The 24044-nt window shown below is 44.2% G+C and overlaps 1 protein-coding gene across 2 annotated transcripts in view; it reads right to left on the bottom strand.

Moving 5' to 3' along the window:
* The window catches only part of TSPAN12 (tetraspanin 12), a 64419-nt gene extending 40762 nt beyond the window's left edge, over positions 1-23657 (bottom strand). Inside the window, exons 1-4 of one of the 2 annotated variants that reach the window (XM_034768626.1) lie at positions 23425-23657; positions 22650-22787; positions 5253-5335; positions 1366-1501 (exon numbers count right to left, since the gene is read on the bottom strand). In XM_034768626.1, coding sequence (XP_034624517.1) covers positions 1366-1501; positions 5253-5335; positions 22650-22715 — 285 coding nt within the window. In that variant the 5' untranslated portion in view covers positions 22716-22787; positions 23425-23657. The remainder of the gene's footprint in view (positions 1-1365; positions 1502-5252; positions 5336-22649; positions 22788-23424) is intronic. The other variant, XM_034768617.1, reaches the window with a different exon arrangement.
* Between the last annotated feature and the right edge of the window lie 387 nt (positions 23658-24044).

Raw genomic sequence — 24044 nt, 5'->3', positions numbered from 1 at the left:
ACACCTGACATGCCCTGGAGTCACCAGCTCCATTACTATATGGCTGCTCCTGGGTAGTTCCTACATGCTAAAGGATTTTACTTCTTTGCTTATGTAACCCACACACCTCTTGGGTGTAGTGTTCTGTCCCATCTAGCGGCACCAAGACCACTTACAGAGAGAGATAAAATGAGTCTGCTCTCAGCCAGTTAGTTTTAGCTCATGCTTTATGCTCCAGAGGTCCCAGGTTCGATCCTGGCGACGACCAGGGTACTGTCGGTGTTACACTTACTCCTGCTGGAATTACAGTGATCACCAAAAGATTTATGAATCTGTCTCATTCCAGTACAATAGTCCCCATACAAGGCTGTGGACTGCTTGGGTTCCATTTAATCCCCACGTTAAAGGATTAAAGCCCAATCTTCACCACCACTGCATTCCAGGTGGAGTTGAAGACACTCAGCACCTTGTAGGGTCAGGCCCTAATCAGGCTTAAGTTGTGCATACAGCCTTGCGCAAGGGAGAATTTCACTCTCCAAGTCTGTTGCTGGCTTGAAGTTTTATAGCCTCCCAGGGAAGGAGAAAGTTGGCAACTTGAAATTGAGTTTTTAATTACCCCCCGACCAACTGCAAAATTCCAGATGCAAATAACAGAATTCAAACCTCACAGTCGAAAATCAGCTAGTTAGACACATAAATGCTGTTATTTGTGCCTACAACTGATTGTGGGTATAGAAGTAGAAGCCAGGTTAATTAAAAAGTTAGTTACTAAAAGTCAGGCCTATAATAAAAGGGTTTGTTTCAGATCACACGGACTCATTTTCCTGCACTGATTAGTACTAGAATTGTTCTGAATGATTCCTCCACTACTGACATCAACTAGGTTTTTGCAATTCACATTGCTTGCCTTTCAATAATAACTTTGTGTACCCTGGGGGCTTGTCTTCACTACGGGGGTAAATCGACCTAAGTTACGCTACTCCAGCTACGTACCTTAGGTCGATTTACCCCAATGTCTTCACTGCGCTGTGTCAACAGGAGACGTTCTCCAGTTGACTTACCTTATTCTTCTTGGAGAGCTGGAGTACTGGAGTCGACTGGAGAGCGCTCTGCCGTTGATTTAGCAAGTCTTCACTAGACCCGCTAAATTGACACGCGCTGCATCGATTGCAGCAGCGTCAATCTCCCCGGTAGTGAAAAAAAGCCCTGGTATAATGAATTTTTTCCTACAGTGCGTTTTGCAATTATAATACAACACTGACATAACTAAACAAGATAAAAAAATAATCACAAGATAGGATGTTCATATGGGGCAGGGATTGCAAACATTTTTCTTCCTTGTTTAAATGAAATAGAAGTTAATTGTTTTTGAAGGTGAAAACATACCCATACAAGAAGCAAGAGGCTTCTTTTCACTGTTCCACAGTACCCCAACATCCCCACAATGATAAGGAAACAGCAGACTGCAATCATGACTGGATGGACCACAGGAAAATAAGTCAAAATGACAGCCTCCTCCACTCTGAAAACAAATACAACCCAGAATTAAAATAATAAAGTACTACCCCAAAATCAAAGCACCTAAACGTAAAATAATAATATTACAGTCTAAAAAGCAAATAGCATTAACTATTTGCTACATAATTTAAAATGTGTTAGCAGTCTGGGATCATGGAAATCATTTAAATGGAGTTTTTAAAGTCCTATGTTTCTTCCAAGTTATGGAAGATTGGATATTTAGATTGCTGCTCTTTGGGGTAGAGATTTTTTGTTCTGTGTTTGTACAGCACCTAGCTCTTGGGTCCTGATTCCTGACTGGGACGTCCAGGTGCTACAGTAATAAAATATATTATTAATACTTTGTGTTATTATTATTAATAATAATAATTCTGAATTCACTAAGACTGAGTGAAGCAGTCAAAATATACTCTAGTTTAATATACTTGCAGAGTAGGTAGCCCAAAACAGCAATAAAGAGATGCAGAGAGATCAAAAAAGGAACTAGGTAAGGGGGGAATTACTTAACAGGTCTTTTCCCATCTGTCACAAGGTGACTGGCCCCTTTAAGAAGGAGCAGGGTCCAGTGCACCTGTGGCTGATTGCCTGCTGCCCAATTTGGCTTAAGGGAAGGCACATGGGCCTTATAAAGAGGAAACAGGAAGAGGAAGGTTGGGGATAGAATGAAGCTGCAGAGGAATGCTGCTCAAAATGCACAGGAAGGAAGCAGCTGAGGAAGCTGCTGGAGGAATGGCCCAAAAGTTCAGCCAACTGTCCAGGAACCAAACCAGATGCAGGGGCCTCAAATGATTCTGCAGAAAATCCCAGTGAGATGCTCTGAGCGACAGCAGAATTCCCTGACTGGGGTTGTCAAAGAAAGTGTGGAATTTGTTGCCAAGGATCTGAAAGTTTAGGAAAATGCTGTTAACCAGATCCCTGATACAAGCACCAATTACCTCTACAAACTATAGAGCCAGATGAAGGCTCTCTGGCAGAAACTGGATGACAGGATGAAGGTTCGTGAGGCTCAGATCCAGGAAATAAGACAGAGGTGTTCCCAAGCTATGGATAGGTTGGCTAAGCAATGGAGTGAACCAAGCAACTAGAGGCAGTCCTTAAAAAGGTGAGAAAGCTTTTACAAGCTAAAGGCATCAATGCTTTGGATTTGAGATTCCTACTTCAAGAAGCAGCACACCAAGAGCCAGTCCAAAACACTGTGCTTGGGTATAATGGGGCTTGGATACCCTGTGGTACAAACACAGAAGAAAGTGCCAGATAGAAGCTATAGTTGGAGAAGGCTACAATAGACACCAAGGAGAAGTCTAAGAGTCTCACTAAACTCAAGAATGGGCACAAAGCCATGGTCATAACTCTGGTAGAGTGCCTACTTCATGGAAAAAAGCAGATGCCAGAGTTGGAGATAACTTGTGGAAAGCTTGAGGGGAACTCCACCAAGCTGCATAACCGGAGTGCTGAGCTGCAGCCTCTGATCACAGAACTCAAGAGACAACTGGCTGAGAAAGAAGAGGAACTAAAAGGAGCCTTGACTAAGGTGGCAGAAGGAGCAGCCCAGAAGAACATAGGCCAGCAGGAAATCCACAAGCTGGAATCTCAGGTCACTGAACTTCAGGGAGACCTTGAGTCAGAGCAAGTAGCCAGAAATAAAACAGAATTCCCTCAGGTCCTGCTTCTGGGTGAGCTGGAGGCACTGAAAACAGAGACAAAAGACACAACAAACTGCACAACTGCACATCGGGAACTCAGGTCAAAGCAGGAACCGGAAGTGACTTTTCTGAAGATGACCCTAGATCAGTGGTTCTCAAAGCCAGTCCGCCGTTTGTTCAGGGAAAGCCCCGGGCAAGCAGGGCCGGTTTGTTTACTTGCCGCGTCCACGTCCACTGGCCGCGGTTCGCCGCTACAGGCCAATGGGGGCTGCGGAAAGGGCGGCCAGCACATCCCTCGGCCCGTGCCGCTTCCCGCAGCCCCCATTGGCCTGGAGCGGCGAACCGCGGCCAGTGGGAGCCGCGATCGGCCAAACCTGCGGAAGCAGCAGGTAAACAAACCAGCCCGGCGTGCCAGGGGCTTTCCCTGAACAAGTGACGGACCGGCTTTGAGAACCACTGCCCTAGATGATGAGGTGAAGACCCAGGAGGCACAAATCCAGAAGCTGAAGTAGAAACATTCACAAGCTGTGAAGGAGCTCGTAGAGCATCTGAAACAAACTGAGCAGGTGAAAATGAACCATGAGGAGGCAAAGTAGGTTCTGGAGAGCAAGCATGTGGAACTGTCCAAAGAGGTGAAAATGCTTCTGAAGGACAAAGGGGACTCAGAGCACAAGCAGAGGAAAGTAGAAGTCCAGCTCCAAAAGCTGCCGGTAAAATTTATGGGAGATGAAAGAGAGCGAACAGAGCTGGATTAGAAAGTCAGCAAACTGTAGGAGGAAATGCACCAGAAGATGAGTGTCAGCACTAAGCTGAGATAGATAGAAGATGAGAGGAATGGCCTCAAAGGACAGGGAAAAGAAGGAGGATTCAGCCAGGAGGTCCATCTGTTGACTGAAGGTCCAAGTTGACCCGCTCTGGAAATGAAAGAGCAAATCCTTGAGGAAGAGGAGATGGGGAAAGGAAACCAATGACTTGACTGGGGAAAACATAAAACATTAACAAAACAATGTGGGTGGAGGAAGAACAGAAGTGGGTTCAGTTAAGAAGAATCCTAAAAGCCTAAGGTAAGGCTGTCAAAACACTAGTTACTGGAAACCCCAAGAGGAAGCTCGATATTATTATGGACTTTCCCAAAGGTGAAAGAGGCACATGGTGTGTACATTCAGGGATGCTCCTCCCAAAAAGGTCATGAAACAGCATTACATAAAAGTAACCAGGGTAACAGCCTGACTTTCTTGACTATTCCACAGATAGCCCAAAGACTGGACATTCAGAATGTCTGGCATGTTATAAATTATGAGATGCCAAGAATTCTTGGCAACTACATGAGTCGTATAAAGTGTATTGGGCATAGCTCTAGACAACCTTTGGTTATATTGTTTGTGAGCAGAAAAACTAAGGGCATCAACAAAGATTTTCCAGACTTTCTGATATCTGCAGAAAAAGTAGTGCCTGCTTGTTTGGACAATTTGACCAAAAGATGAATGCTTTGGGCATAGGAAGGCTTGGGAGAGAGAGGGGGACTAGCCCCTTAAAGAAGGAGCAGGGTCCAGTGCATATGTGACTGGTTACCTGCTGCCCCGTTGGGCATTAAGGGAAGTCATGTTGGCTTTATAAAGAGGGAAACAGAAAGAGGAAGCTGGGGAGCAGAGTTAAGCTGCAGATCCTAGGAAGAGCTGATAACTGAGCCCAGTGTATGGCTTAGAGCCAGCCAGACCTAAGGAAGGAGGCGGCTGTGCTCAGTGGGAGATGAGGGGAAAGAGATCAAAGAGACTTTGCTTTGGGTTTCATTTCATGTTAATAAACTCGCTTCTTGGGGTGTGGTTTGTTATTCATAAGCCGCTGTGGATCATGCCTGAGAACCTATGAAGGGGAAATGGAGACAGGATGCCAGAGAATTTGGCCAGAAGGGGGCACTACAGGCAGATGTGCCCTTTGACACCATCTCTGATTCCAGTGATTCAAAAAATATCACATTGTGTGCTACAATGTGTATTAACTGAAGGGTTCCTTTCCCATAGAAAATTTAATTAGGAAACCCTGCTAGATTTGATAAACTGTAGCACCATCATTCAGGTACATGGATAATTAGGTTTAAGAAAAAAAGTTTACCTTGTTTCTGCAGTTAAAGTGAGGACATTATTCAGGTAGTCCCTCATCCAAGCAGAAACACCCAACACACTGATGGACATCAACTAAAAGAAAAAATGGTGTTATTTATCAAGCATTTAAAAATTCATGCAGGGTTAATTGTCAAAAATATCTACCGTATCATTTATTCGAACAATATTTTCCCCATGCTGTGCTTACACGAGTTTGGAGCTGGTTATCTAAGTATTTAGAGAGGCAGTTTCCATTATCATCTCCCTTCCAGTTTGTATAACTGATATCTAGGAAGGCCTGCTCTTTGCTCTTCTGTAAAAAGGTGTAATTCTAACATTGGCTGACACACACACACACACACACACACACACACACACAAAACCCAGTTCTCCCCAGTAGTAGACCCTAAGGAGGGCAGAAGCCATGGAGGGGAGTTACTACTGTTTCTAGCATCAATAACTCTTTGAAAGATTTCCCATCAAAACTCCAGTGGTTATCATGAAACATATGAAGCCAGCAACTTGTGAGGCATGATCCCAGAGAGGACACAAGTATTAATCAAATCAACTTATTAAGATTATTTTATTAGAGAAGGACGGTGATCACTTTGCAGTTAAACTCATAAGACTTGGTTTCAATTTCTCACTCTGACACAAACTCACTGTGTGGCCTTGGACAAGTCACTTAATCTCCTTGCCTGTTTCCCCATCTGTCACATGGGGATAACAATCCTTTGTTTAGATTGTGAGCTTTATAGCTCTCTGCTGCTTACTCTGTATCAACAGCACCAACCACAACAGATCTCAGATACAGCCATTAACCCAATACTGTAATGCAAATAATTAATTCTGAATAGCTCTCCAATCACCATTGATCCCCTGCAAGCCCCCATGGCAACTTTGTGCAGTTGGGGTGCCACACATTAAGAGGGAGACTGTCAAAGGAAGAGCCATGGAGCAGTAATTGCCCCACAGCATGCTCTGCTCCTAGCAGGTGGGTTTCTGCTAGGAAATCTCTAAAGTATGCATACTAGCCAGTGGGCTGCCATGGCCCTCCACCCCGCCTTTCCCTACACGTGGGTTCAGGAAGGGAGTGCCAGACCCAGCAATGCTTCTACTGAGTGGTGTATCTATGATGCTCTCACTAGTAATAGTGTCTCCTTTTGAGGAGTCCCAGATTTTCCCTTATCTAGTTCAGTGCTGGCATCATGTGTGCCCTGACAGTGAACAAAAATACTTATGAGGAACTAGTCAACTGGTACAAAACTAATGCATTTTCATGGTTTCTCTGGGTCTTTATTACATTCTTGGGATTCTTTGCCTGCAGCACACGTATAGCCGGCTATTTCTGCCTTTAAAATTTCATGTGAAGTCCCAGTGGTTACTTCATCTCTTCTTTTCAAAATCACTGCACCTAATAGAGAATGCAGTCCTGGTTCTAAGCAACATCAGCAGGAACCTCAGGTGTTCTGTATGCAGTGTGCATATTCCTAAAAGTCAGTGCATGTTAAAATTCTACTGCATGTCACTGCACATTTTCTTAAAGCTCGGTGGAGGATCTATTTTGGTTGGGGAAATGGAGAGTAGAGAGCATTTTCTTCTACTGTTTAGACCTGCCATTCAGGAAGCTATTAACAAAGTAAAAAGAAGAAAAGAATTGGGATCATTTCTAAGCCAAACTCCAGGAAATCCTGCCTGGGAAAAAAGAGACAAGTGACATAAAATGTTGAACAAGCAACAGACCTCTTGTTTCTAGCATTTGACTAAAAGTGTTTACAAAAGCCACAAGACTATTGTACGCTTGTACAAAAAAAATAAAATAAAAGGGTCCCTTGCATTTCTGACGTTATGAATGAACCATTTTCCTATGACATGATCAACAGGCAAATGAAAATAGTTTTAAACCCCTTTTGATAAATTTGATAAAGTGTTTGTAAATATTACTATCTGGTTTAAAGTATAGTAGAACTACTGAGAGTGGGATGCATTTGGCTCATTCTGTATTATTGGAAAGGCCTACAAAAGTGCTCAATAGAAGTGGAGAAAACCATCAAATCCTTACTCCTCAACAACCTCCAGATGAAGTTAAACAGGTACTGCAGAGGAAACAGCAACAGAAAGGAATTCCCATTTGCTAAACAATGCAGTGCTTTCTTCAGCACTAGACTAAGGGAAGTGTTTGGTTTTATACCATGTGGACATTTGTTTACTATGCATTGGAAGAAAACTACCAATTCCTTTTACTTACAACTGATAACCTATACCAATAACTTTATCACTGCTAATACTAACCAGACTCATAAGAACAACCTACATATGAAAGGTTTCAGATCTCATTCATAATCCCATGAGCCACAAGACTATTGTACGCTTGTACTTTGCTGCTCTCCTTTAATGTGTATCTTTAATGGCAAAGCTGACATACCTTTTGCATGACATACACTAAATATAAGAAATTCCTCTTCTTAAATTTGCATCAGACAGTGGATATTACACACAGAGGAAATGCCTTTTTTTTTTTTTTTTTGGCAGGCCCACTCTAAATTGCCGTGTCAGATTGACATTATATTAAGAATTGGGCAGATCCTCTTCTCTCATTCCTGTAATGATGAAATACTGACACAGACACATTCCCCATATAAAGAACAGATATCATGGAGGGAATTCTTCTAGCTTCAGTTTCACACTCCAAAGTCCAATACCAAATATACTGATGGAAAACTCTGATCATAATTCTGTGATAAAAATCTAGAATTATGACAATGACGGTCCTTGAATCAGCATGTTCACCTATACAGAATAAAATATTCCTTGTATATTTCATTTCCAAACAAACAAACTCAATTTACATATCTCCAGATTTTTTGCAGAAAGGAATTGCAAGAGGGCACAGACAATGTCAAGCCTAGAACTGTACTAATTTCTTCTCCCTCTCTAGCCACCCACAAAGAATATTTTTGGATAGGTCTCAAAGATTCACTAAAAAGACCATTGCCCTTAAAAAACACAAAACACTTTAATGTCAATAATTATGGATGGCAAAGCTATGAGTACACAATACTTTGCATAGTGATTCCCATTCAGAAACAAAACCCTGTCTATTTCCCTACAAAAAAAGTGAAGGGGAGGGAGGGAAACAGGGGATTATAAGTGGAAGCCATCTGGCAGCTAGATTATGTATATAAATATAATGTGAACTTTTGGCTTTTTGACTCTAGGAAAAAAAACCATCAACCCACACAGCATCTGTGCTTATAATGTAATTTGTTCTCCTCAGCACCTCCTCCTCCTCCTGAATTCTGAAGATTTCCAGATCAACTATCTTTGTCTGTATCTATGGACTTGAATATGGTGCACTCTACTGTTACACAGAAGTCATTTTAATTTAGTATTTCAAAAAAAAAAATTCTTCTAGTCATGGTTCCTCCATCTCTTCAATATAACATGCAAATTTTAAATCTATGCACCATAGAAAAAATGTAAATAGTTTCCCACTATTTTATACACACAGGCTATGCCTACTCTACTAGCTAGGGGTGTGATCCCCTTCTTCATGCACAGCTAGTTCAAGTCCATATAGCAGAGGCACAGCTGAGCCTTGCCGAGTACAAACGCACCTGAAATCAGAGGGTATGTATACGGCAAGGCTCAGCCACCCGTGCTGCCTCAGCTGCACTGCTACTTACACTCATGCTAGCTCAACGAGAGCTAGCGCAAGTACGCGTACACAGGCAGGGTAATCACACCTCTAATTTGCAGTGTAGGCATAGTCAGAGAGAGAGACACTCCATAACATTCTAACTTGGAAGTAGGAGGCTGTTGTTCAGCATAGGCCTGATCCTGCAAAGTTCCCAGCTTAAGTCAGTGGAACTGAGAGCACTTAGCACCAAACCCTGGGCCAGATCCTGAGTTGGTATAACCTGGCATCAGTGGAGTTACAACAATTGAAACCAGTTGAAGATCTGGCCTCACGTGTTCGCAATCTCCTCGGGATGGAGCCACAGCAGCCACCAAAAAAAAAAAAAAAAAAAAAAACTTGGGGTGCAAATAAGCCTTATGGGGCAAGCAATGGCAGTCATATCCCAATAGCCTGCTGCAATCCAATTTCCAAGGAGAAGTCGTAAGAGACAACCTGATAGGTTTTGTTTTGTTTCTGGAGGGAGGCCAAAAGGAACTAAAATTGGCAGATCCTATTTCAGCCAATTGTTTACATTACTAATTTAGCACTGAAATATCAACCAGCAAGGAAGCTATACCAGATAGAATTTGACTATCAAAGGGCACAGTATAATGGGAGGGGTGGGGGGAAAACATCAAAAATAATTTCCACCACATTAGTAATAATATCAGTGCATCAATAAGTTTTTATCGACCATTTCTCTGTGGACCCCACTCTGTGTCGTAAGCATAACAGTAAGCTTTTTAATATCTGTTTGTTACAAATGACTGTAGAATTCACAATACATTATATATTCATCAACATGAAACTGAGTTTATAAAATTGACTGTCATATTAAATTTATTTTCATCTTGATTAAATAAAGATAATAAATAATGTTTTCAAATATGATCATTAAAATAAATGTTTATCACATATTGACATTTAACTTTCAAACTAGTTTTATTCATTTTGAAGTTTGACTGTATCCCATTCAAACAACTAAGAAACTGGATGTACAAGAACATATTCAGAGAGCTAGGAATGGCCATGTACAGGTTACATCTTAAATTATTGTTAAAAGGCTTTATATAAATTGGATATTACATGGCTTAAAAGAAAATATCAAAAGGCATTTTTATCCATTAAGCATGCCTGCAGAACTTCGCTCATGGCTCTGCTTCTTATGATGTCTGAAAGGTCATGGCTAATTTGGAAAAATAAATTTGATATTTTCAGTTAAGCTATGTACATACGTTTATATAAAGAGAGGGGGAAGAGCACTGACCCTTGTAACTAAGGTTGCATACGTTTCCATTCTTAGCAACTTTTTTGGTCACAACCTAAAAATTACTTGTTGGGCTGAAATTTGCCATCTGCTTGAAGGAGATTTTCTTATTAATTATTATTTTATTTTGAAAATTTGAGCAAAAACATTTAAGCCACTTGGAAGTATGTGGAGAAGGCAGGAAACAATTTTCTACATTATTAAAAAAACAATATGTTTAAAAAAAAAAAAAACCAACCTCTTGCATCAAAACAAATGGATGAGGGTAACAATTTTAGTGCCCTTACTCATGCTGCGTAGCATTTTACTCCACACAAAAAAAATTACTGTAACTTCAATGGGTTTACTTGCACAGTAAGATACCATTCAGCCTGAGTAAAGGTATCAGAATCTGGGCCTTAATTTTAGTATACAAATAACCCTCACTAAGAAATCCTTGAGTGGTCCAATGAAAATTGGCTTGGGTTTGACTAAGCTGCAACCTGATGAAAAATCGCTTAGTGCACACAGAGAACATTCTGGAATAGGCTTTCACCATTAAACTCACAGTTCAGATGCACAGCATAGCTGTAGCTAATTTAGCTATTTAAAGTTTCTTATTTTCCTGAAATATTCAGGGACCAGTTTGCCCCCTACATTCCAACACTATTGTCCTTTAGCATAAGAGAATGTAGAGAGAGGACTGAGTCCTCAGTTTTGTACCCATCTCCTCCATGACTACTCTCAACACCTCTACCTCTTATTAAATAAAGCCTCATACTGCTCCTCCAGGAAGCAAGAAAATATTATTTCCATTATACAACAGACGTAACGGAGATCCAGAGAGGTTAAGTGACTTGCTCGAGGTCACATAGGAACTTTGTAGCAAAGCACAGATTTCTGATGTGAAAGACTCATGTCTTATGCCCTAGACAAAGCCACTTATCAGAAAAATTGCTTCCAATTGACAATGTATTTTGTTATGCTGTCTAAACTACTACTGTGTGCCCAGAGACCTTTGTCTAGTGCCATTAGAACTACAGATAATGGGCAAAATATTATTAGGCCGATTTTATAGATAAAAAGGAAATAGTGAATAACTTTCTGGGCAGCTGTGGGGGTTAGGCCTTACCTGTGAGCCAACAGACTTAGACATGACAATTTGCTGTGACCTTCAGAACATCAGTTAACCTCCCCGTTTCTCACCTGTAAAATGGGGTTATCAATAGGTGCATATACTACTTGTGAGGGTTAATAAGAAATGCTGTGCAATTCTTTTAAATAATAATAATAAATATTTACACAGAGATATATTATTGGAGCCAGCGCCGGCTCCTGGGTTTTTGCCGCCCCAAGCAGCAAAAAGAAAAAAAAGCTGCGATCGCGATCTGCGGCATTTCAGCGGCAGCTCTACCGCCGCTGCTTCAGTCTTTGGCGGCAATTCAGCGGCTGGTCCTTCGCTCCAAGAGGGAGTGAGGGACCTGCCGCCGACGAGCCAGATGTGCCACCCCTCTCCATTGGCCGCCCCAAGCACCTGCTTGCTGGGCTGGTGCCTGGAGCCGGCCATGACTGGAGCTTGGAGGAGTGAAAGCTACATAGGAGAAATACAGGTATTCTTCTTTATAGCCTATGTCTGCTGCCTTTCACAGAGCCTTGAGTCAATGGGAAATTCTCAGGCTATAGCAACAGAGAAGGGATTGGGGAGTATTGGCAAAAACATTTTCTGTAAAGAGAGATGTCAATTTAAAAAGAAAATGAGAGAAAGTACTCACAAGAGCAATGGACCATTCAAGCTGTTGGACATCATGGCTTAGTGTTCTAAACATCTAGTTTGAAATATTTACTCTCCCTGGAGCCATCAGTCCAAATATAGACAGAGCTGGCTCACGCCTTCATCCTCAAGGTGGATGCACTGAATTACATGCAGTGTGGATTTTCCAAATCAGGCCTTAAAAGCTATACTTCCCTTGGCTGTCCATGGCCAGTAAGAAGCCTAGCGCCTTTGCTAACAGGAACTTCTCCCCAGTGTCATTGTCAAAATTTCCTCTCCCCATCAACACCATTTTGCAGAGGCTGAGATGTTGGTCAATTGCTGTAATTCCATGGTGCTAGACATATATAACGCATAAAGAGATTTGGGATGAGGTGATACACACATTTACGTTATGAGTGTCATCTATTCTACCTTCAGCGAGACACAGTATATTGGGATCACGCTGTCAGAGCATTCCTGTCTCCTCTCATTTCCAAAATGAAGGCAGAGACACCAACCCAGAGCATCAAGCTCAGTAGTCTCCCCTTCCTCCTCAGTTCCCTTCTCCCTTTACCCACTCACCTCTTACTCTGACAGCCCCTGCCTCTCCCCCATATAAATCCAAATGCCCCTTCACACACACACCCCCAAAAAGAGATCCAGGACTATCTTTCTACAGTATGTGATTGTACACCCCCTAATCAGAGCCCTGAACCTGACAGAGGCCTTTATGCACTACAACAATCTAAAAATATTAGATAACTGATATAACCTAAAGATTCCTTCTTAACTGGGAAAACATTAGCACAAGTATTAAATAATATTAAATAATACACTCCTGTCCCTTTAAAATCCTGGCTTGCAGTGATTTCCTGCTCTACAGGATGAAGTCCACTGAATAACCCTGAGTTCTGTAGAAAGATGTTCCCTTCCTACAGCTCTGCTGGAATATTCTCTTCATATATGGGAGCTGAGAAAAGTCTCTTCAAGAGAATAGTCCTTATCTAAAGCCAAAGGACTGAATCCATAGGTGCTCCAACTCCCTATGACGTCATTTGATGCTAGAGAGCAGTGGAAACAGCTTCTCTCAGGATTTGACTCTAATGGAAAGAGGATAAACTGGATTGTTATGATAGCAAAATCAGTGTAAGTATAAAAGACAGAAACCAAAGTTACAAGATACTACATGTATATTTATTATGGTAACTTCACTGGATTTTATTTTGAATCTCGCCTTAAATATGCAAGGAGATATCAGGTTAAATGCCATAAGAGTCTGGCTTGTCTTTAGCTTAAGCACCAATCCGCAATTACAATAGTACACGTATGTGCACCAGCCTCAGCAGCACTCAAGGAAGAAATTGACTGATTTTATAATAATCTACAGAAAACAATACAAGAAATTTCATGACATATTATTGGTGATGGGAGATTTTAATGCAAAAGTAGTATCGGATTGGAATTCTGATTCGATGGCAGATTCAGACTCGGTGAAGAAAACAGAAGAGGAGAAAGGTTACTAAATTTCTGCCTAAGCAACAACTTGGTGATAATAAATATGTTATTTCACCAAAGAAAGCCATAGAAGAAATGGACTTGGATATCACCAGATGGGCAAACGAAGAACATGATGGACTTTGTACTTGTGAATCGCAGATGAAAATCACGTGTTATCATGTAGGTCACTTGCAGCTGATATTGGATTAGTAAAGGCATCAATGAGGTTGCAGCTGAGTGCCGAGAACAAAGATTTGTGTGTCACAGTTTCAGGGTAACTGCTTCTGTATTCTTCCACTCCGTGGTCTACTCCAGGAGTTCCCACTGTAACAGATGAAAGTCCTAGGATGTGTAAGCGGTTCAAAAGACTATACTGAGATATGCCTGGCATGACAGGCATCAGATATGACAGACATGGACTTTTGGGGCAATAAGTGTTACGTGGGGTAATCCCTGGGAAGTGGTTAATGCAAATTCCATAACTCTGGATTATGCAAAAATCCAGATTTTGAAGCTATACACTGAGGAGAGAGCCATTGACTAATGATTACCTGCTCCTGGAGACTAGCAATCAAAGGCACAAGCTATCAAAAGGAAACAGCTGAACTGCCCAGTCAGGGTTTCTGGTTCCTGATCTAAAAACTGACAACCTTATAACCCAGGGGGCAAATGCCGTTGATGGGGTTTGAAAGACTGATGCCTACCAGAGCCTTATGTTGGAGTTGGAGGTAATATCTGGTAAGCTTTTTAGCATGACTGTAGATTATTTTTATATGTTTTTTCTGCTATGCTTTTCACCTTAAGAATAAATGTACCTTACTTTGTGACGGATGGTTGGCGAGTGGCGTACACTGTTATAGCCCCTGTGGAGATTTCAACCAGAGGTGCTGGACCCCAGTCAGACCTACTGGGGAAACCACAGTGAGATGCAGAGGGACTGTAAGGCTAAACTTCCAGTCTGGAAGGAGAGAGATGTGGGTCTCCGCCCAAAAGAGGTGACTGCTGGGAGCCAGAAACCTTAAGAGGATGACCTCAAGGAAGACTGGGGTGGGAGGAGGTGAGGGAGGGTCAAAGGTGCAGTTAATACTGAAACTGACACAACAACGTGGACAAATTGAATGAGCCAGATAGCAGGAAAAAATACAATAAAGTTGTGAGGAAAAAATATCATGTCTCTGGTGAAAGAAAAAATGAACACTGACGAGACCTGGAATAGTGTAAAAGATAAAATTACAAAAGCAACTGAACAAGTGTTGGGCTACAAGGCCACAACAAAGAAACCAAGGTAGATAACCTAGGTTGACCAGAGAGATAAAACAGGATATGAAGAGACACTAACGTCTGGATAAGTGAAAAATATAAAGAAACAAAAGAATACGCAAAGAGAAATGACACAGGGATTATACTGCAAGATAAAGGAACTGGGTGGGACATACAAGTTGAAGATGCAGCAGTAAAAGAAAATCATAGGCAAATAACTGTGGACAAACAAGCAAAGAATAAGTGATAGATAGAATATTTTGAAGAGCTGTACAATGTGCAGAACACCGTACATGAAACGGTCTTGGAGAAGCTTCCCAGTACAAACAAGGGAGAGCAGATATTGGAATTCTTACAAGTACTAAAGACCTTGATAGGAAGTTTGAAAGAGATGCTGGGCAGTGACAACATAACTAAAACGTGGCTACAGGCAAGCAAGGAACACATGGTACAGACAATGCACAGGCTATTCAACTAGATTTACAGACAAAAACAAGTGTCAAGAGACTGAGGGAAAGCAATAATAGTATAGTATTGAAAAGGAGATCAGAGTGAATGCAAGAACTACAGAGGAATCAGCTTATTGAGCATGCTGGGGAAAGCGTTCAGCAAGACATGTTAGAGGAGAAATGAAGAGGTACATGGAAGTGGCACTTGCAGAGGAACAAGCCAAATTTAGAACAGGATGAAGTACAACGGATCACCTACATGTGATAAGACTGATATTGGAGAAGTGCACAGAACACAACTGAATCTGCTACTACAACTTTATAGACTTCAAACGGGCTTGTGATAGCAGTTGGCAGGAAGGGTTATGGCAAGTTTTGAGAATGTATGGGATTCTCAAGAAACTGATCAAGCTGATAGAACACAACTACAGCAAATCGATGAGGGCAGAGTGTAGACAAGAAGCAGATGGAATGGTTCAGGACAACTGAAGGCATCAGACAAGGATGCATGTTGTCACCAGATTTGTTCACCTTGGTACTGGAAGCAGTTATGGCTGTAGCACTGAGAGATGAAATGGGAGGAGTCATGTTACATGGGAGAACAGTGAATAATCTTAGATTCAAAGACAGACAATGTTGACTTCATGGCATTGATCCCTGAGCAACACAGTTATACGGACTGTAGCGGGGTGGTCACCCGCTCCTGCCTTAAAAAGCTTAAAACAACCCAAGGAGAGGGCTGTGGCAGGGAAGGAAAAGCGTGGCTGATTGGGGAAAGCAGCCTCAGCTGGGGGCCATGCCCCATCAGGCCGAGGCTGGCTTAATGAGGGCCCAGCTGGCCCTTATAAGAGGGCTGGGCCCAGAAGCCAGACACAGACTCTCTGTAGCTTTGAGAGGAGAGGGACCTGGCTGCAGGGAGCTGAGAGAAGGTACCTGAGGTGGAGCAGGGCTGGGGGAAAGCCAATGGAGCTGGGGAGCTCTGGCCTGGAAACCCCCCAGGCTGCGGCCTAGTGGAAGGCCAATTAGGTACTGGGATTGGAGGAGGCAGCCCATGTTTAGGCAGAGGCAGCAGGTCCAAACCCCCCTTGCCTATGATGAGTGGCCTTTACATTGCAGTGTGCCCCAGTGAGTGGGGGCTAGATGGTGATTGCCAATAGCCCAAGACTGAGGCAAGGTGGGGATAGTGGGTGGGGGTTCCCCTGGGTGGGGAGACCCAGAGACTGTGGGGGTATTGCCAGGGGCAGCACCCCAAAGACAAGGGGCACTGGGTCCTGGGAGGGACATGGGGGCCAGTGGTAGTGGGACACTGGCCTGCAGAGGGTGCTCTGGAGGCTGGAGATGCTAATTCCCTAAGAGGAACAGCAGGAGGCACCGCAGCGGTGAGTTGCACACCACGACACTGACCTAACACCCCGTGTAGAAAGCACTATGTCAACGGGAGGGCTTCTCTTGTCAACATAGCTATTACCTCTCACAGAGGTCTTCACTGAAGCACTATATCAGTGCAGCAGTGCCGCTGCAGTGTTTTAAGTATAGACCTGCCTGAAGACTGTTATTGAGCAGGCAGAGAAGCAGCTGTAACAGCACCCCAATTGCTTCTACTAAGCTCCTACAACCAGATTAATGAGTTATGACCCAGCTGACCCTGAGTAAAAGTTATTAAATGGGACAGCAAGTATCATCAGGCCTACCACCACGTTACTGTTTAGTGCTACAGTAACTAAGGTACTGGCAGTAGATTTACTCCCATCTCACATATAAAAGGAAAGGCCTTTCAGAATCTGAGGGAGGCTGCAGCTACATGTTAGCAAGTGCAACATCATTCCCATCCTCCTCCCTTACTAAGACTGCCTCAGAACTTTCTGAAGCAGCAAAGGCAAAAAAAAAATCAATCATTCTTTTGGTCAGCTGAGAGAGCTGGATGGTATACCTCACTACAGACTTGTGGAGCAATAGGCCATTTACAGACTGCTTAAGTGTTATGGCCAGTAGGTCAGCAGTGGCAGAAACAGCTGCCTCTATCAGAATTCCTCAACACAGTTCTTTTATTGGCTTTAGTTCCTGGTCTTTTTTCAAGCACAAAGCATTAAACTGTACACTACGGAAAAGCTACAAGTGATCATAGCAAAGTAGCTGACAAGCTCCTTTCTCTCCCCCTGCATTTGAGGTCCCTGACAGCAGCCAAAATGTGAAAATGACCGTGTCTAAAAGCAACTTTCCACATTTGCAGTTTCCCAATAAGACCTGTGGTTACTTTAGCCAGATCTACCAGGCATGACATCTTCTTAAAGAGCTCCACATGCACATGGTCTTCCCTGTGAGAAGATATAGCTGCTGATGGCAATGTCGTAGAATTCCATGCTACACATGCTGGTATGGCTGCATGGATGGCACATAGCATAACAACATTTTTGTGTTTGCTCCTCCCAGACCCAGGCCATCAGCCTGCACCTAGCATGGAGGATGTAGGCAATCTCACGTCCATTTGATGATGTCTCAAAAGTAGAGTTCAGGAATAATGATGCTATCATCTTCCTATAGGAGAAAAAATACCTATCTCCATAGTGTAATCTGCCTGCTCAAATAGATACAAGGTAGTCCCATCACCAGCCTGCAGCCAAACAGCAACTCAGTGAAACAGAGAGAGAATATCACTAAATCCTGGCTAAGTCCCTCAAATCATGATTTAAAAAAATATAATTGCTGTATTACCTAGTTATTTCAAGCAAACCTTGATGGACCTTATGGCTGGGCACATTAAGGACAGGCTTCTCCTAGTCCAGGGGTTCTCAACCTTTTTCTTTCAGAGCCCCCACGCAAATATTCTATAAATCTCCAAGGCCCACCTGTGCCACAACAACTGTTTTTTCTGCATATCCAGCAGATTAAAAGCCAGGGCCAGCATTAGGGGGTAGCAAGCAGGGCAACTGCCTGGGGCCCCACACCACAGGGGGCCTTGCAAAGCTAAGTTACTTGGGCTTCAGCTTCAGCCCTGGGTGGTGGGGCTCAGGCTTCAGTTTTCTGCCCTGGGCCCCAGCGAGTCTAACGCCGGCCCTGCTCTCTGGTTTATTTTGGAGGACCCCCTGAAACCTGCTCGTGGCCCCAGACTCCTGATTGAGAACCACTGTCCTAGACCATTAGTCATGAAGCTATTTGGTGGCAGCATCAGCATTTGTAAGGGACACCAGTTCCAAAGCAGCCAGAGTGAAAAGTCCCTTTAGGATTGCTTGGAGGAATTCAGACCTGTATATCCCAGAGCTTAAGGTTTCTGCAAAACATTAGAGCTATACAGATGGCAGAAAATTATCTTTATGGCACCTCTATTGTGTCTGCCAGTACAGAACTGCTACTGTATTAACAGCTCCAAAGTAATGTGTGCCCTGCACATTTACAATAAGCTGATCTTGTCTAAGCTTCCTGCCATCCCGTGCTTACTCTGAGCTGGTGTTTATTATAACTGTGACCAACCAGCAAAAAAAGACCCTCCACAGACAAGAGATCCCCCGCTCCATCTTTATTCAAGTGAACATTGACTTCAATGTGTGTGTGTTCAAACCCTTAAAGACAAGGGCACAGGGAGACTCATAGAACAGTACTGTAACAATATCCACTACATGCACTGTACCAAACATCAGCAAGCAATTTGCTTTCAAAAGACATTTCGTTAAAATTGACTTTAGTTATCAAATGTAAATGTGGTCAGGGCAGAGAGGGGAGCAGAGCATGGCTGTCCACAAAAAAAGGAAGTGTGAGTATAATTTTAATGCACACCTACAGCCCATTTACATCTACGCCTGCCTCCAGCCATACAACTCTGACTTTCATCTTCTTTTTGCTTTGAGTTGATGAACAGTTGTACTCATCCGCTTCTTTATACATGAAGAATCACCAACACCGAATGGGCTGGACAATTTTTTTATTTTAGTTCTAACTATTTTAATTTTATATATGGTACACATGATTTGTTGTAGAAAACTGCTTCAGTCTCTGAATCATCTGTGGTACACTCCTGCAACTCATCTGCTGATGCTGGCAACGTCTATTATTTGATTACACATTCACATGCTATTATTTTATCATGTGACTGCTTGAGTGCAGTGCCCAGGCCTAGTTCAGCAAGCTTTGGTAACACACGTTATTGTTAACAGTGGGAAGGATTCTTGTTCTGAAGATCAGGCTGGGCAGTTAGTTTCTAAAGCTCATTGTTATACCATAGCAGTCTTGGAAAATCCCACATCCCTAGGGTGAGCAGAAAGATTTCCCAGTCAAGTCTAGCTTACACCATCCGTTCCCAAATAAACTAACCTTGTTTAAAAAAAATAATTCTAGCCGTTAATGTTCTGAAGAAAATCTTAACACACCAATGGAGTATAAAATAGGACTGCTGTTACACTGCCAGACCTGTAGTGTACTGCCTCAGTTCAGCAGCAGATCCAGTAAAAAACCTGCAGTGAAAAGAGCTGCACTGGCTCCCAATGAATCTTCTAGCTTCCAGTCTGACCAAACCCAAGCATTCAAAAATCAGGAGTCAGCCCTCTCTCAATTCATGAGATTGACTTTCCAGTCACAAAATTTAAGAAGAGTGCTGCTTTCTTTTCATTGTTCTTTTTGACTTCTGGTGTTGGAGACTTGAGGGTTGACATTTTCAAGCTGCAGATAAAAGGGCTAGAAATTTTTTTTTCTTTTTTTTTTGTGGTGGTGGTAAAAATGAAAGCAGAGATTCTGAGGTGATAACAGGACTTCAGCTGTTGGGTCAGCAGCAACACTGTGACAGCCAATCCCCCCAGGCCTGCTTCCTCTCCTCAGAACACTTGGGCTCAGCCATCCGGTGGCCTTCTCCTTTGAACAGCGCCAGCCTCCACTTAATGTCCCTTGTCAGCTTTCCAGGCCCATGGACCAGAACAAATGACACCAAGCTTGTTAGCCGCCTCTATGGATACCAGCAGGATTTCATAAGCAAGCGAAGAAGCCCAGGACTGAGGCAGAGGCATTATGAATGCAGCAGTCAGCATGAGAGGCAAGACATCCACCATCAGGAAAAGATTCACAGTCAAACGTGAAGTATGGGAGGTACCTAGTTGGCTGCTGCAGCTTTCAAAAATTGTTGCTGAGGTAATAGATTTGGTAGGACTGGGAAGAGAATGGATGCATTTGGGGAGGGGAGAAGAGACGAGAGTGGATTAAGTTGGTGAGAAGAGATAAATTGAGGTGTGAATGGGGACTCAGCGAGTGGGGGGATTCATAAGTTAGGGGATGAACCAGTAGCTGTAGAGTGAGGTGTATGAGCAGTGAGTGAATGGCAGAATGGGGCCACATCCAATACATGTGTCTAAGAGCTGTCCATCTACTCAAGTGTGATGCTGAATACAGAAGGGGGGTTTCTTATATTTCACTTCCAAACTACTACTTTCTAGGACCTTAAAGGAAATAACACATAGTATTGTAGCAAGCTCAACAGCACAGTGCTCCAGAAATCTCACTATTTAAAATAAATAAATAAAGCTCAGTGAAACCGGAATCTCTCAAATGCATCAAACAGTATGCACACCCAAAAAATTCAATGTAACATAGGAATTAGCCCAATGGTTCAACCAGTCCACTACAGTGTCCAGTACCAAAGAAGTGAAAGAAACCCAGTAATGTAATAACCTGTACATTTGGGAAATTTCTTACTAACTTCTAATAGTTAGTGAGAGACATGTCCACAAGCACCTATTTAGGTGTCTATGGTATATGGCCCTCAACACCACAGTATCTGAGCATCTCTCAAACATTAAACTTATTCTCACAACATTGTTGTGAGGAAGCAGAAATGAAGTGCCAAGATTTAAGTGACTTCCCCAGTGTCACATGGGAAGTCTATGCCAGAGCTGGGCTTGAATATAGTTCTCCCAAGTCCTATGCCTTAACCACAAGACTATCCTGCCTCTTGACCATGAGGATTTTTGTTATAAATTCTCACTCATAGATTATTCTGTGCAATGTGTTCATGATATGAGAGGATAGGAGTAGGGTGCCAGAAGTAATTGCATGTGCTTAAAAAAAGAAAGTTTCCTCATCGAGTTACATGGGTTTATTTTTTAAACACACAGCCCATAAAATAAAGTGGGAATGAACACTTACGAAAATGGTGCAAACTCATTATCAAACAAAACCAATACCAATTGATAGTGTTTGGCTAGCATCACGCTCAGGCACCCTGAGAGCACTCCATCATGTCAAAGAATGTACCACTTTGCACCAAATACTACTTAACAATTTCCTATCCCACTCCAAACCCAGAATGGCTCCCAGCTGAACTGTCAGCCATCTCAGGACAGCTCTAAATTATGTCATTTAGCTTGTGCACACTTCCTGCATGCCTGGTGAATCTCCACACCAACTCCTCATAGGCCAGCACAGTGGGCATGAATGAGGCTGGGATGAGCCAGTAACACAAACACTGTTTATGTAGATCCAATGGGTGTATTTTGCCTTTAACCCTTCTATACTTAATCCATGTAAAGCCCAATTATGGGGATGAGGCGCATTTCAATCTGAGAGAGTGACTGAAGACTGAGGAATCTACATCAGGGGTAGGCGGCACGTGAGCTGATTTTCAGTGGCACTCACACTGCCTGGGTCCCGGCCACCAGTCTGGGGGGCTTTGCATTTTAATTTAATTTTAAATGAAGCTTCTTAAACATTTAAAAAACCTTATTTACTTTACATATAACAATAGTTTAGTTATATATTATAGACTTATAGAAAGAGACCTTCTAAAAACATTAAAATGTATGACTGGCACGCGTAGAGTGAATAAATGAAGACTCGGCACACCACTTCTGAAAGGTTGCTGACCCCTGATCTACATCATGCACTATGGGCAGCAAAAGCTTCTGGGGCCAGTGCTGATCACACCCCCGTGTGGGGGGGAGTTTCAGAAACCATGATGCCTCTATAAATAGAGCTTAGACTAAAAATCTGTAAACAAAACAAAAGCAACAACAAAAAAATCACCCCACCCCTTATGTGATAAGGTAATACACTATAGATTGTCTGAGCCATAGCCCATTGAAGATAAGGGAAGGACTCGCAGGACTTTGGATCAAACCCTCATAGAGTAAATAATGCGGATGTGTTTGGGACAACCAGGAGTCAATTCATTCATGTGATGTTACGAAATTCATGAAATCCAGCATTAGCCCATCACCAGATATTTCCCTTCTCTGCCTATAAACACATATGCACACACACGCACTTATTTATATCCCCAGGTTAAAATCAAGTCCAATTTTATTTGCAACTAGTTTCCAGGGTCTTTAATCACCCTGCTTCCCCGATCAGAGGTGACCGGCTGGTGGCTAGACCAGAGGAGCCCAGAAGGGCAACTTGTACCCTGCTCTGAATGGAGGCGTGCTGCCGCTCCGTTAATACGTGCTCGGCTGTGCCCCCTGGCGCACTAGCGGCTGGCTGGGGCTGTAACTCTAGCCGGGACGTTGCCACCTGCTTGGCTGTGCCGGGGCCGGCTCATCCCGACTCACCCAAAAGAGCAGATTGAGGGCGTAGAGCAGGCAGCGCAGGCACTTCACCGAGTCCTCCCTGGCCATGGTGAGCCGCCGGCGGCAGAACGCCCCATCCTCTCACCACATCCTCCCACCCGAGGCGAGGCCGCCAGCCACCTGCAGGAGAAGGGAGAGAAGAGCACCGCGGTCCGTCGGCGGCCGAGCACAGGCAGCCGGAGGGGCAGCGGAGCGGGCACGCCCAGGTGCGCGGCCGGCTCGCGCTGCCCCCCGGGCCAGCCTCGGAAGAATTGGTGGGGGGAGAGGAGCGGAGGGAGAGGTCCCTCGCTCGCTCGCTGCCGGTTGTCAGGGCTGGAGACGGCCCCGAAGGGAGGTAGCCAAAGTTCCAGGTAAGTCCCCGGTCTGCCTCTGTCCCGCCCAGCCCCGCTCGGCCAGTCCCTGCGGGGGAGACGAGGCGGAGCGCCCCGGCCGAGGGCTGGCAGCCCCAGCGAGCGGTGCCCTGCAGGCAGTCGGGGCCGCGCCGCCGGGGTAGGGGCAGAGCGCGGACACGGAGTCAGTCACCCTCCCCGCCCCCTCCGGAGATGCTGCTCAGCGCGCACCGCTTGCCTCGTCCCAGAGCGGCCGCCCCCAGCTCCCCTGCCCCGGTGCCCGCTCGGGGCTGCAGGCGGAGAGGCAGGGGCTCGGGAGCGCAGGCTGGCTCCAGCTAGGAGTTTAGCGCGCGGCTCGGAAGCGTCCTCAGTCCCCTCCCAGGGAAAGAGGCGCTCGCCGTGGGGAGGAGAGGCGGAGAGTCACTTACCGCGTGGGCTGGGAGCAGCCCTGTGCGCCCCACTCGCTGGCTGGCACTCAGCGGGGCCGGGGAGGGCGGCACCAAGTCAAGACCTTCATCTCTGGGGAGCGCGACACACTGCCTGCGAGCAGGGAAAGTGCTGGGCACTTACTGGAAAGTCTCTTCCACTCCCTCCCCCTTTCTCAGCCCTCCGCGGCTCTGCAGGACAAGGCAGCAGCCGCCGCCAGCTGCACACACACTGCCACGCATGCTCCAGAGCCTGCTCCGGGCGCTTGTTGGGTCCTAGAGGCCACTCAGCTGAGCTTCCCTCTCTTCCACCCCCGGGGTCACGCTTAGCTCAGCGTCCCTGTGACCCTGCTGGGGTGAGGAAACTTGTTAGCCTCTGGCCCCGCGCACCATGGCTTCTGCTGCTGTGCAGAAAAAATCATTTTGATGGTGAATTCAATTCTTAAAGAGTTGGGAACTCAGAACCACTGTCACCACTCCATGCAAACACAATAAAAACACAATGCGGCCCATTGCCAGGCGAGGCAGGTACTAGAGGGCTCCATCGTGCAAAGACAGCGGCTTAATTTATGCCCTGCCATGAGTTCAAATGAGAACAAGTTGCTTAAAGTTGTGTGTGTCCC

The sequence above is a fragment of the Trachemys scripta genome, chromosome 1 (assembly GCF_013100865.1).
Source record: "Trachemys scripta elegans isolate TJP31775 chromosome 1, CAS_Tse_1.0, whole genome shotgun sequence".
NCBI classification, from domain to species: Eukaryota; Metazoa; Chordata; order Testudines; family Emydidae; genus Trachemys; species Trachemys scripta.
The sequence above is the reverse complement of the archived record's forward strand: the minus strand, read 5'-3'. Positions and strand labels throughout refer to the sequence as shown.